This window comes from Gavialis gangeticus, unplaced genomic scaffold (assembly GCF_001723915.1).
Source record: "Gavialis gangeticus isolate Ggan-Ray unplaced genomic scaffold, GavGan_comp1, whole genome shotgun sequence".
Lineage (NCBI taxonomy): Eukaryota > Metazoa > Chordata > Crocodylia > Gavialidae > Gavialis > Gavialis gangeticus.
In genome coordinates this window covers 263,327,267-263,339,314 of record NW_017729032.1, presented here as the reverse complement: position 1 = coordinate 263,339,314, position 12,048 = coordinate 263,327,267, and the positions used below count along the sequence as shown (strand labels likewise).

Sequence of the window (12,048 nt, the reverse complement as noted above, 5' to 3'; positions counted from 1 at the left end):
AAACTCATGGGCTCAATATAGACATTGGATTTATGATACACTACAACTTGCCTGACATCTGACTCCCCCGGTACCTCTCCACTTTTACCTGCTACATCCCTCCCACTCCCCCCCCGCCCCCCCAATGCTGGCCTGTCCCAGACCACGCTACTTTCTTACTTCTGGGGTGCGGATGCATGTGTGGATGCTGCCTTTTCCTCCTCCTCAGCAAGCAACAGGAGGAGCAGACTCAGCTGAGCCACTTGCCTCCACAACCTCAACCTCCTCCAAAGTGCCTTCTGGGGAAGGAGACCTGGCTGTAGGGGAAACTTGAGGGGCGTGGAGCACAAACTCAAATGATTCCCCCTCCTTCCCCAGAATTTCCCTTGCTATGGCACTCAGATCCAGCTCCAGCTCTTCCTCTGGCACTGGAAGGCTCAGGATGGGAAGTGAAATGGGGGTTGAGGAGACTGTCATGTTGGTGCTGCTTGTTGTTATGGTGGTGGTACGAGGGGTTACGGCTCATGTTTTTGGAGGGGATGCAGACTCAGGCAGTGGCACTGCTCCCCTCTCCTTGCTGCCAGGAGAACTGGAAGCCTCATGCCTGCTAGTTGTAGGAAAGAGGCTACGTCTCAATTTGGGTGGTAGAAATTACAGCTCTCCCTCTACCCCCTCTTCCGCCCCTCCCTGAAGGCTTGCCAGCTGCCTTTTCAGCACGCTTCATAGTGTGTTTGGTATGCTGGAAAATGTGTGTTCTTCTGTAACTGTATTAATTTAATATATGTAGATAATTGTATGTATGTGTTTATGTAATGTATGTATGTATGTATGTATGTAATAAATAAAATATATAAATGTATGTATGTATTCCTGAATAAATTATATATTATAATATGCAATATATGCTGTGCTTCCCTGCACAGTGAATGAAATGCACACCGTGAAAGAAAGCACAGATTTCTTTTCTGGGGGAAAAGAATCAAAATAGACTAACAAAAGCAAAAAGGATTTTGGGGGAGGAATAAATTGAAAGGAATGAACGAATATAATAATAAAAGGGTACAGGCAACCCCCCCTTAACACTCTTAGTTGGTTCCAGGAAAACCGAGCATTAAGTGGAACCGCGTTAAGCGAAACTCATTTCCCCATAGGCATTAATGTAAATAGAACTAATTGGTTACTTCTGCTTCTTACTGTAGCTTCTCACCATGGCCGTCGCCTCTCCCCTCCCCTCTGCCTGCCTGCTGGCTGCTCCAGCCCCATGTGCCAGCTCACAGCCCACGCTCCTGCCAACTCCGGCACCACGGGGCCTCACACTCACTGCTTCTGTTTCCCCGCAAGGAAGCCCAGCTTCGAAACTCAAAACATTCTGAAATGTTTCAAGTGTCCTTGTTTCGTTTCAAAGCTGTTTCGAAGCCTTTCGTTTCGTTTCAATTTCGCTGTTTCAAGCTTGAAACGACTCGAAACAGTGTCAAAATGAAACACCCAATGAAATTTTGCACAGCCCTGCTTGCTACTAGTTCCACATGTCAAGCCCCATAATGATACTCATGTCTAGGTAAATGTGGAAAGAAGACAAGAAAAGTAGAAATTAAGGAATGAAAAAAGCAGCCCTTGGATTGCAGCATTTTGCTGACAGCACTGAGAGACTAACTGTGGCTCTAGGAAGATGTAAAAGATCAGTATAAGCACCCTGGGGAAATGTTGTAAAGAAATTACCTGAAATCAAGCCAGCAAACCTCTCAACAACAGGAGAGTAACATTTTGACTAGTGTTAGACATAATTTCAAACCAATGTAATGATACAAGAAGCCTATAACCATACCTAGATATTGTACGCACTTATATCTACGTTTTTTCTTGATAAAAGAACTGACCTAATAATGCAGATGTATCAAGAATCAGATTAAAGCATAGTTAAAAAGGTTGGCTGTTAGCAGCACGTTAGTTTGAACTCAGGAAATTCAACTATTGCTTCAAGGGAGGTTCTGATAAAAACTGTTTCAGGCAAATTATCTTTCATATCAGTTATGTTATTTCAGGGAAAGAAAGACTAAAAAAAACTAGTACTGAATCACGTACCTTTTGGACAGAAAAGAACTTTGAAGAGTAGGACTTAATATCTGACATGTCTGTAGACTGGCAACAGATGAGGGTGGTTGACCCGACTGTAACTTGTCAGCATCAGATATGTTAGCATCAGAGCTAAGATGGCTCTTTGCATATTTTCTTCCAACTTTTGTCCTCAGGACATTTGTCAAGATAATTTTGGGATGCCTGTCATATATAACAAGAAATGAGAAATACTACACTGAGTTCTGGACACAGAAACTTCTGGCTGAGTGTACGTAACTTAATAGCTTGGTAACACCAAACATCAATAATTCTAAGAAAGCATAATTTTGCCCACAGGCCTTTATAGTCATAAAACAAGATTCTCCACTGAGAAGCGAACAGTCTAACTCAAGCAGGTCACATTAGAATCAATGGTAACAGACCACATTAAGAAGCTGGGTAGTCAAACGGAGAGGGGACAGAAACATGACATTTGTAGAATTAAACAGCACATTAACAGTCTTGTCTTTGACATCTCACCTTAAGATTTTGCAGTTCCCTGTCCACACAATATTTCTCACCATAAAACTTTATGTGAAATTGAAATTGCAAAGCATTTGATAGCAGTATGGAGTGAAAAAAAGTAATTTTCCTATTAACAGAAAGTCTCTAAAAAAACAAAGATTACTGTCAGATTGATTCACTCAAATGCCTGACCATCAGCGGTCAACCAGGTACCACAAAAACCCAGTACTTCATTCCAGTCTTTGGTCACAGATCCCAGGTGACACTCTTCAAGCAACTGATTATGAAACAGATGATTTTACATGTGTTAGATGAAATAAGCATCAAAGTTAAACTAATCAGATGACAAAATATATTGATCAGCAGTTAAAATGTTCAAGACTGTCACAAAACATCTGACATCATCAAAATCAACTTGCTGTCTTTTGTGGCTGGTGGCTGACTTCTCACTGTCCTCAAACTTCGTTGCTTATGCTTTACTATTTCCATAGTGACTTATTCCAAATAATAATAGAGAGTCATTGCTTGTTTGTATCTGTTATGATTCTGTACATGTTGCCTCCTGGTTATTGATTGCATATTCCTCTTTCAGTATCATCTCTCTGAGTACTGATCTACTTGGGGCATGTTACAGCACATTCAGATGATGTCCAATTATTGTTCTTTGCACTCCTGTTCTATTCAGATGTACAGATTCTCTTTTCAGAGTACCTTAGTATTTGCAGGGCTGTCATCAAGCTGCTGATGGAGCAGAGGTAGTCAGCGATGAGAAATATCTAGCTCCAGAAAAACAATTAGAGAAGACAAGAACTGCAAGTATTTCTTGTCTGGAGGAAGGAGAGAAGAGGGCTTGGCTGGATGTGAATGTGTTCTCTTCTTTTCATGAGGGTGAGGAGAAATATGTAGATTACAAGGGTCCAAAGACTGAACCAGAATTTAAATAAAGTTTTTTTTTATAGAGTTCAATTTAGAAAACAATGGATCAGAAACCGCATGAGGGCATGGATGGCACACTGTCTCTCAAATATTATGGCCTAAAGTGACAGTTGCAAGCAAACCTAACAAAGTCTGCTATGGTGAGGGTGAAAGTAAGGCTGGCAACAACAAGAAACAGCTACCATGCAAAGAGGAATTCTTTGTTATGAACAACAATTGCAAGCAAACTATTAAAGACTTTGTATGCAACATGAAGCAAAGCAGTACTGAAACAGAGTAAGAGTGTACTCAGCAACATACCTTTTGGACTGAAAAAGGTTTTGGAGAGGAGGGTTTAATATTTGCCAAATCTCTAGGCTGGCAACAGAAGACGAAGTTGGTAGATCTGACTGCACTTTGCCATCGTCAGATATATTAGCATCAGTTAAAAGCTGGTTCTGTGTGTATTTTCTTCCTATTTCCGTCCTCAGGATATTCGTCAACATAACTTTGGGTTGCCTGTCATACATACAACAACATATGATGAATATGGCACTGATCTCTAGGTAAGGCACATGAATTCAACACAGCTTCTTTTAACAGATTTGTTATCCCTGCATTCTACTTCTAACCTCGGTTAGAGGTAAGTTTACTCAGTTGATGATTTACAGAACTACTCTCTTTATAGATGGGGAGTTGGAACTGACTTTTGTGGTGATACGTCCTTCCAGGTTTTGCACTCAGCATCAGTGGCTACCTATAAACAAATGTGGATGTGTAGTAGTAACTTTGCTGTGTGACAATGTAGGAATTTCACTGCATCACCTCTACAGAGAGAGAGGAAGTGCCAGAGCCACATGCAGTTTTGAAACTGTAGATTTGAGCTTGGACCTGACTACCAATGGGTGAAAACAGCTAGTTACACTGAAAAAAACTTATTGAAATTGATAATACTGTAGTTTCTCACATATAACATGCTCCCCTTCCAATAAAATATGCATCTTGTTTTTGAAAGGCAGAATGAAGGCAAAAAAGATATTCCTTGAAAGCCTCTGCAAAGAGTAGGGGAAGAGGTGGCTGCGAGAGGAAGGCAGATGAGGAGCAAATGTCCACAACCAGAAGTTATGGAGTCCTGCATGAAGCACTTGCAGCTTTACTTTCCTTTTCTCCAGGCAGAGGATCAGGGGGCAGAAACTGCTGTTACTGTATTTCCTCGATTACAATATATGCCTCACTGGAGCAGAATTATGGGGAAAAGGTGCATGACTCATGAAAATATGGCAGGGGTTGGCAATTATTCAGGCTGGAGGACCACTTAATGACTTTTGGTGGACTGTTGAGGGCCAGGGATGCGTCAACTAGGGCTGTGCAAAATTTTGGCAGCCATTTTGCTTTGGAGGTGTTTTGGGCTGTTTCAGCACCCGAAACACAGAATCCAAATCGAAACAGAAGGCTCAGAAACATCTCCAAAACGAAACAAGGCACCCAAAACGTTTCGGAAACGTTTCAGAAAATTTTGGCGTTTCGGAGCTGGGCTTGGAGGAAAACAGCTGTACGCTGCTGCCCTGCCACGCAACGTGGCTCCTCAGGGAGCAGAGATCCACACCAGGGGTCTCCTTACTGCTGCTGTCCACCCCTCACTGTCCCCGTGACACAGGGCTGCATGGGGTGGGCAGCAGCAAGGAGGAAACCACCAGTGTGGATCTTTGCTCCCTGTGGAGCCAGGTCATGCAGCAGGGCAGTGCTGGTCCCTGCTGTGTGACCTGGCCCTGCAGGGAGCAGAGAGCCGAGGCAGCGCAGGCAGGCAGTGGTGGCAAGGAAACCCCAGAGCAGATCTCTGCTCTCTGAGAAGCCAGGTTGCATGGCAGGGCAGTGGTGGTCCCTGCCACATGACCTGGTTCCAAAGACAACAGAGATCTGAGGCAGCGTGGGGCAGGCAGCAGCGGTGAGGAGACCCCGGCATTGATCTCTTCTCTCTGCGGAGCCATGTCGCACAGCAGGGCACTGCTGGTCCCTGCCATGCAACCTGACTCCTCAGGGATCAGAGATCCACGTGGGGGTCTCCTTGCCTGCACAGAGGGCAGTGGTCCCTCCCCCAGACAAGCCACCCATAGCCCCATCTGCTCCCCACTGGGGCTCTGCAGCCCCACCCGGCTGGGCTTTGAAACAGATTCGAAGGAGATTTGGCAGAGCTGCATCTCCGAAAGAGTTGGCCGAAACAAAACAGGACAGTGATTCAAAACACCGAAAGGGATCACTGTCCTCCGAAACGGCGGAATCTGAAACCAAATCAAAACACAGCCATTTTGCACAGCCCTAATGCCAACTGATCCTATCCAGCCTGCTGCCTATTGCCAAAAGCCTGAGGAGAGAGGGCTGCACACTGCACCACTCTGCTCTGCTGCACCAGAAAAGTCAAAGAAATACAAAGATTTAATAATAAAAATTACTATTACCATCATCACAAGAGGAATTTATTTTTTAATGTAGACAAAAACATCTGTGTGTGAAAGAGACATGCTAGGGATGTGTGCAGGACTCAGAAAAGATGGACTTTCAGCAGTTCCACACTGTGTTTTTGCAATTTGTTTGGCACATTCAGAATTTATTTTTCTTCAGTTAATTATCACATTAACAAAGACAACATAAAGATTACCTAGGAACTCGCTCACCTTTCTCCATTCAGTCCCATGCACCAACTTCCCTGTCACAAATCAGAATCTTGGCAGAATTATAAATTCTGGTTGACCTTAATAAAATTGCTACATTTTGGAACAATTCTGTGGGCATGCAGTAATCTACATGCATGCAGTAATCTATGTGCAAACCTTGTCATGCCTTTCACAGACCAGGTACCATGCAGGGTCACTGAACCTTGATTGCTCTTTTGAAAAAGGCAAACCCTCAAGACCATGGGATGGACACATCCATCCCATATGAAACTAGTTCTTCCTGAACTTCTCTGCAGGTTGGATTTGGGGACTGCAAAATTCTTAGACATGAGAACAAATAATCAGGTGTTAACAATGAGTGTTAAAAACCAACAGAACAGACCTGAAGAGACATGGAGTTAAAGGGACTCAGGGACACAGAAGGCAAGGCAGGAGCGGAATATGTTTTCATAACAGAAGAACCCTGTTCAATTACATGGCTAGGTGCGTAGGAACAAGAGACACAAACTCCATAAGAAGAGGAGAAACTATATCCTGGGCAGGGATCCAAGGCTCACTAGATGAGTCTGACCAAGGTTAATAAATGTTCCAGAGTAGTGAAGAAATTGAGGCAAACACATACATGTAGGCTTTTGTTATGCTATCTAGGTCTGTGTATTTTTTGGGTTACCTAAAGTAAAAAAGTTGTTTGTTTTAGGAACCCCTCACAAAGTTTGTGCCTCTCATTCAATTACCATGTGCCCCTGATGTGGTGAACCACAAATACCCACTGTCCAAAGGTTGGAGCTCAGTGGAACGGTATGCTTAAGCTTTTCCAAAGTCAGCACCCATCACTGAAGGCCCGCAGCAGCTGAGCCATGAGGTCTTATTTCCATGGAAAAATCTGCACTCAGTCAGCGTACAAGAGAAAGCAAAGAGAGAGCCATTGCTGCAGTCTGCTCAGACTAAAGGAAAGACTAACAGCATGTTGTAGTACCTAAACACAACTAACTTGTGCACAGCCAGCTACAAGAAACTCAGTTGGACTTATCTGACATCCCAATTTACCAAGGGAAGCAAAACTAAAAAAACAAAACCTTCTTTCTCAGGTAAGTTTTCTTGAACAAGCAGTTCTACTTTTTTGTGGAAAGTTGGGGTTTTTTTGGCTTGGTACTGCCATCTTAAGCCCTGTTTGCTTTGTCAGAAGAGCTCAAACTGAAAGGACCTACATTTAGCCATTTTTTATTTGTCCATTTTTAAAGTGTGCCAGTCTTTTAAAGCATGCCTTACCCAACCCCAAAATTACAAAAACACATGCCAACACCCTTTATTATGAAAGTATCCCTAAAACTATGCACATATGTATATGAGAAATCTGGCAACCAGATTTCAAAATTCAGCTGCTAAAGGCTCATTAAGTTTAACATTTCTAAATTAAGTAAATATACTCTGAAGTTGTCTTTGCATTAACCAACTTACACATTTTTCCTTTCGATAAAAAAAACACACCCGCCATATATAGATATATCTATATATAGAGACACACACTAAATATAGATATATCTATAGACAGATATCTATATATAGTGTGTGTGTATTTTTTTTTTTTTTTTTAACTGAAAGAAAAAGATGTGTGAGTTGGTTAATGCAAAGACAACTACCGGATGCTGCCCCATCCCAGAATCGCAGTGGCGGGTCCTCGTATGAGCTGATCTGCCCCGTGCCCTACTGGAACTGAATCCAGGTAGGGGCCTGGGGCAGATGAGCTGGTGCGGGGACCCTTCCCCGGCCCAGTTCCTGCCCAAACTGATCTGCCCTGGCCCCGCTGGCCCCAGGCGGCAGCACCTGACTCCTGTCAGCTGGCAGGCAGATCAAGGGCCCACCAGCACCCTCAGGAGGACTGCAGGGGCTGTGCCAGAGTCCTCCTGGGGGTGCGTGCCCCCGATCTGCCTACCGGCTAACAGTAGCTAGGTGTTGCCGCCTGGGGCCAGTGGCAGCACTGATCTTCCCAGCACCGGGTACGGGCTGTGCCTAGTGCTGGTCTGTCATCTGACAGGCAGATCAGAGGCCTGCACGCCCGGGAGGACTCTGGCACAGCTGCTGCCTGGCACCGGCAGCAGCAGTGATCTTCCCAGAGCTGGTCCCAAGCAGCAGCACTCAGCTTCCCTCATCTGGCAGGCAGACTGGGGGTTCACACCCCCGGGAGGACTCAGGCACAACCCAGGCAGCCCTCCCAGGGGTGTGGGCGAGCCTCCAATCTGCCTGCCTGCTGCATTTTATGTTTCCCCATAATAACCTAAGGGCAAAACATCGAAACAGCGTTGAAACAGCAAAACAGTTTCGATGAAACAAAACGAAACTCGAAACAAAACACTGTTCCATTGAATCGTCGAAATGGAAGTCGAATTGGAACAATGCTGTTTCACACAGCCCTAGTGTATATACACATACACACGCACATACCCATCAGCAACTCTGACTGGGGAAGAGGACTGGAGTGGCAGTTGGGGAGTGTGTGGGGATTACCTTGTCGCATGTCTGCCAAAATGGTTGGTCCCCATTGATCTATTACAAGAGATTTCTTAATAGGAATCAGCAGTGAAGAGTTCTTTGCTTTCTGATTGTAGTCCAAAAGAAAGTAGAGCATAGGCAGCTGAAGACAAGTGTCACCTCCCCCTTCTTTACTCAGGACAAAACGAGATTTTAAGTATGAAACCTATAGTATCCGAAAAGGATATTCCCCTTTTGTCTCATGACTGGAAGAGCATTTGATCTGAACAGACACCAAACCAAACAGCAGGTCAAAATTATTGAGTTTTTGCATCATTTCTACATTAGAGATGGCAAAATGCATATAAACTTATTTTATGCAATTAGGTTCTGGGACCTCATCTGAATACTTGTGGGTAAAGCCTAGTGGGACTTCATGTGACTGCAGGGGCCCAGCTGTAATAGAAGGGCATTACTGACTAAAGATTATTAGAAGAGGATAAAATCCTGAGCTCATTTTAACCGCTATGAATGGTGAAGGGCCCTGGGAGTATACCTGTCAGGGAGCAGGAGTAGTGCATACGTTAAAGGAGCCAGGCACAGTCATCCTCCCTTGTGATGAGATCCTAATAACATGTGGTTTGACTGAATGCAATGAGACCCAACTTTAATCTAAAAAAATAAATAAATTGAAAAAGTCCCCCAAAGTGATCTTGGTGATGAGAGAGAACATTACAATGTGTATCTGATCTTACTAAACATTAAGGGACCCTGATTCAGGAAGCTACTTAAACATCTAACTGAAGCTGAAGAACTGCCCCACGCACAGGTGTAACTAGTAAGTTTTGTGCCCAAGGAAAACCCTGCTGGAGAGAGAAGGACAGAGGGAAAGGGGTACCACTGAGCGCTGCAAGGGAGAAGCAGGAGTCTTAGTGACTCTCAAAAAATGTTCCTGGCTGCTGCATGGTCTGACTCTGGTTATTGTTCCTACAGCCATATCAGTGCCTGTGCATCCAGCTGCTGTTCCTGCAACAGCAACAGCATGGGCACCTACTGCTGCCAGGGCATTGACTCCCCAAAGTGGAAGGGGTCCTATCATGTTGGTGCACAGGGTTGGTGACCCACTTGCCTCCCCACTTTATTCCCCCACATATTATGCTACCAACCCCACAGACTTTAATGGGACTACTTCTGTACTTTTACATTAGGCCTGTGTTTAAGTATCTTGTTAAAATCAAAGCCTAAATTAGGTAGATCACAAATTCCTGAGCATTTATTTTGATGGATGCTCTATACAACAATAGTTTCCTAAAGAGTTTAAAAGGGAGAAAGGATTCTTGAATCATGAGACAGCGAGATCTGAAACGCTGGGTATTTTTAATGAGCTTATAAGGTTAGCAAAGGAACAAGAAAAAGAAATTGGTTCTGGAACATGATGCATTTCTGCATTTTCTTTAGATGGGCATGCTAGAAATATATTTCTTTCTACCAAAAAAATGCCACATGAAACCTTAAATCCAAATATTGCATTTAATTGCATAAGCAATTCTAGGCACAAACAGTATTAGGCCCTCAGGTACAGATACCAGCACAGTAAACAGGGATAAATTTTCTGGAACCTGCAGCATGTTCCAGTATCCATATTAGCATTTGTTGTAACCTGCCCACTGCATAATTCATGCAAAGCCTGGTAAAAGGTTATTATTTTGCAAAGAAACAAGGAATACTTCATTATAAAACAGTGATGGTAGACTTCCATTTGGTTTTATTATATAGATGCTGCTCGACTGTGAAATCTCTGTGACTTACCAGAAAAGATTTGAGATGTAAAACAGTTATAATTTATGGGCCAGTTTGCATCTCGAGGACTCTCATCCATGTCAAACAACTCTTTGACAGGTTCCAGATCCTTCAATGGATTGGCTTAGTGGGTACCAGCATGTTTGTAATAGCTAACCAGAGCACCCTTAATTTATATACATTTGGGTTTTGACCTTTCTAAAACATCTGAATAACTATATGGAATCTATGACTTTAAAAGTCTGGGGGTTTTGGCGGGGGAAAGGAGGGAGGGTTAATACTCCAAAGTATGCATTTGGTTGGCGACTAAAAGCAATACCAGCACCCAAAGGATAGAGCATCTCATCCTACCTGGAATTATTCTAACTCAACACAGCAGCCATTTATAGCCTGATTTTCAAGGCAGTTTAACATGCATACCTTGTATGGGCTCCAGTTTCTACAAAGTCAATGGAAATTGGTGGCACAGAGCATTTCTGGAAAAATCTTGGCACAAAAGATTGAGAGCACAGAGGATTGTGACAGAGCCTCACCCGCCTGCCTTTAGTAACTGTGGAGTTTGGGGCACAAAATCACCAGTTTCCCAAAAAACCCACAAAGTTTACGCATATGGTCCAAAATAGTGTCAGACAGAGATACTTGAGCTAGATCTGCGTATACAAGACCCAGAACTGTAAACCCATGTTGGTATAGTGCTGCATCTAAACTAACTGGTCCTGCTGAGCTGAGTTATTACCCTAGGAATAACACCATATTAACGCAGTTATATTGTTTCCTGTTCCAGAGTTACTGTATAGGGTTACTTTGGGCATCTTTGCATAGCACTATCTAGACTAGCAGTTCCCACCGCGGTGCTTGCAGGTCCCATGGTGCCTTCCAAGGTTTATTCAGGTGCCCGCATGCATTTCCCCAAACAGTAAAAATCATTATACCAACAAAAATGCAGTCATATAGGCACCTGCTGCTTTTTCTTTTAAATTCAAATGTGCCCTTGGGCACATAAACATTGGGAACCCCTGATCTAGACATATCCACAGTGCATAAACATTGCTCTAGTAAAGAAGTCACATGATAGCAAACAAAAAAGACAGATTACTCTCTTGCAAGGGGGAAAAAAAAGGAATGACAGCTACACAAAAGGTAAACCCACTGGGCAGGTATGACAAAGAACTGGCACAACAATCAGTATGGAGACTTCTTGGGAAAGGAAACCAAAACCAAATTATTTTTCATTCCAAACACCAACCCTTGCCTCCTTCTCAGCCTCATCTGTCCCTAAATAAATACACACCCTTACATACAAGAGAAAAGCCATAAAAAGTGATAGCGATAGCTACAGGTACAGAACTAACAACTGAAAAAAAACCAACACAATAAGGAACATAATTCAAAGTTTATATATAGGACCTTTAGTCAAAGGACATCAAAGCACTGCACAATGCTGGAAGAGTATTCTTTGTACATTACAGAAGATGATACTATGGTTAGCTCTTTGCATGACTCTGGTCATCAGTTAGGGATAGCACCCCAGTCTCCTTGACCCAACTTCACTACTTAAAGCCCACTGTTAAAGCTGCTTCCATCAATACTCAGTGGCTCCATTTGTTTCTTTCCTGATCCTCCTGCAGAACCC

The 12,048-nt window shown here is 43.4% G+C and overlaps 1 protein-coding gene across 2 annotated transcripts in view; it reads right to left on the bottom strand.

Annotated features, from left to right (window-relative positions):
* The window catches only part of SENP7 (SUMO1/sentrin specific peptidase 7), a 78,143-nt gene that overhangs the window by 52,241 nt on the left and 13,854 nt on the right, over nucleotides 1-12,048 (bottom strand). Inside the window, exons 4-5 of one of the 2 annotated variants that reach the window (XM_019523720.1) lie at nucleotides 3,796-3,993; nucleotides 2,062-2,256 (exon numbers count right to left, since the gene is read on the bottom strand). The exons of the other annotated variant lie outside the window; for it this stretch is intronic. Of the exons in view, the coding sequence (XP_019379265.1) occupies nucleotides 2,062-2,256; nucleotides 3,796-3,993 (393 nt within the window). The remainder of the gene's footprint in view (nucleotides 1-2,061; nucleotides 2,257-3,795; nucleotides 3,994-12,048) is intronic. 2 annotated transcript variants of the gene reach the window in all.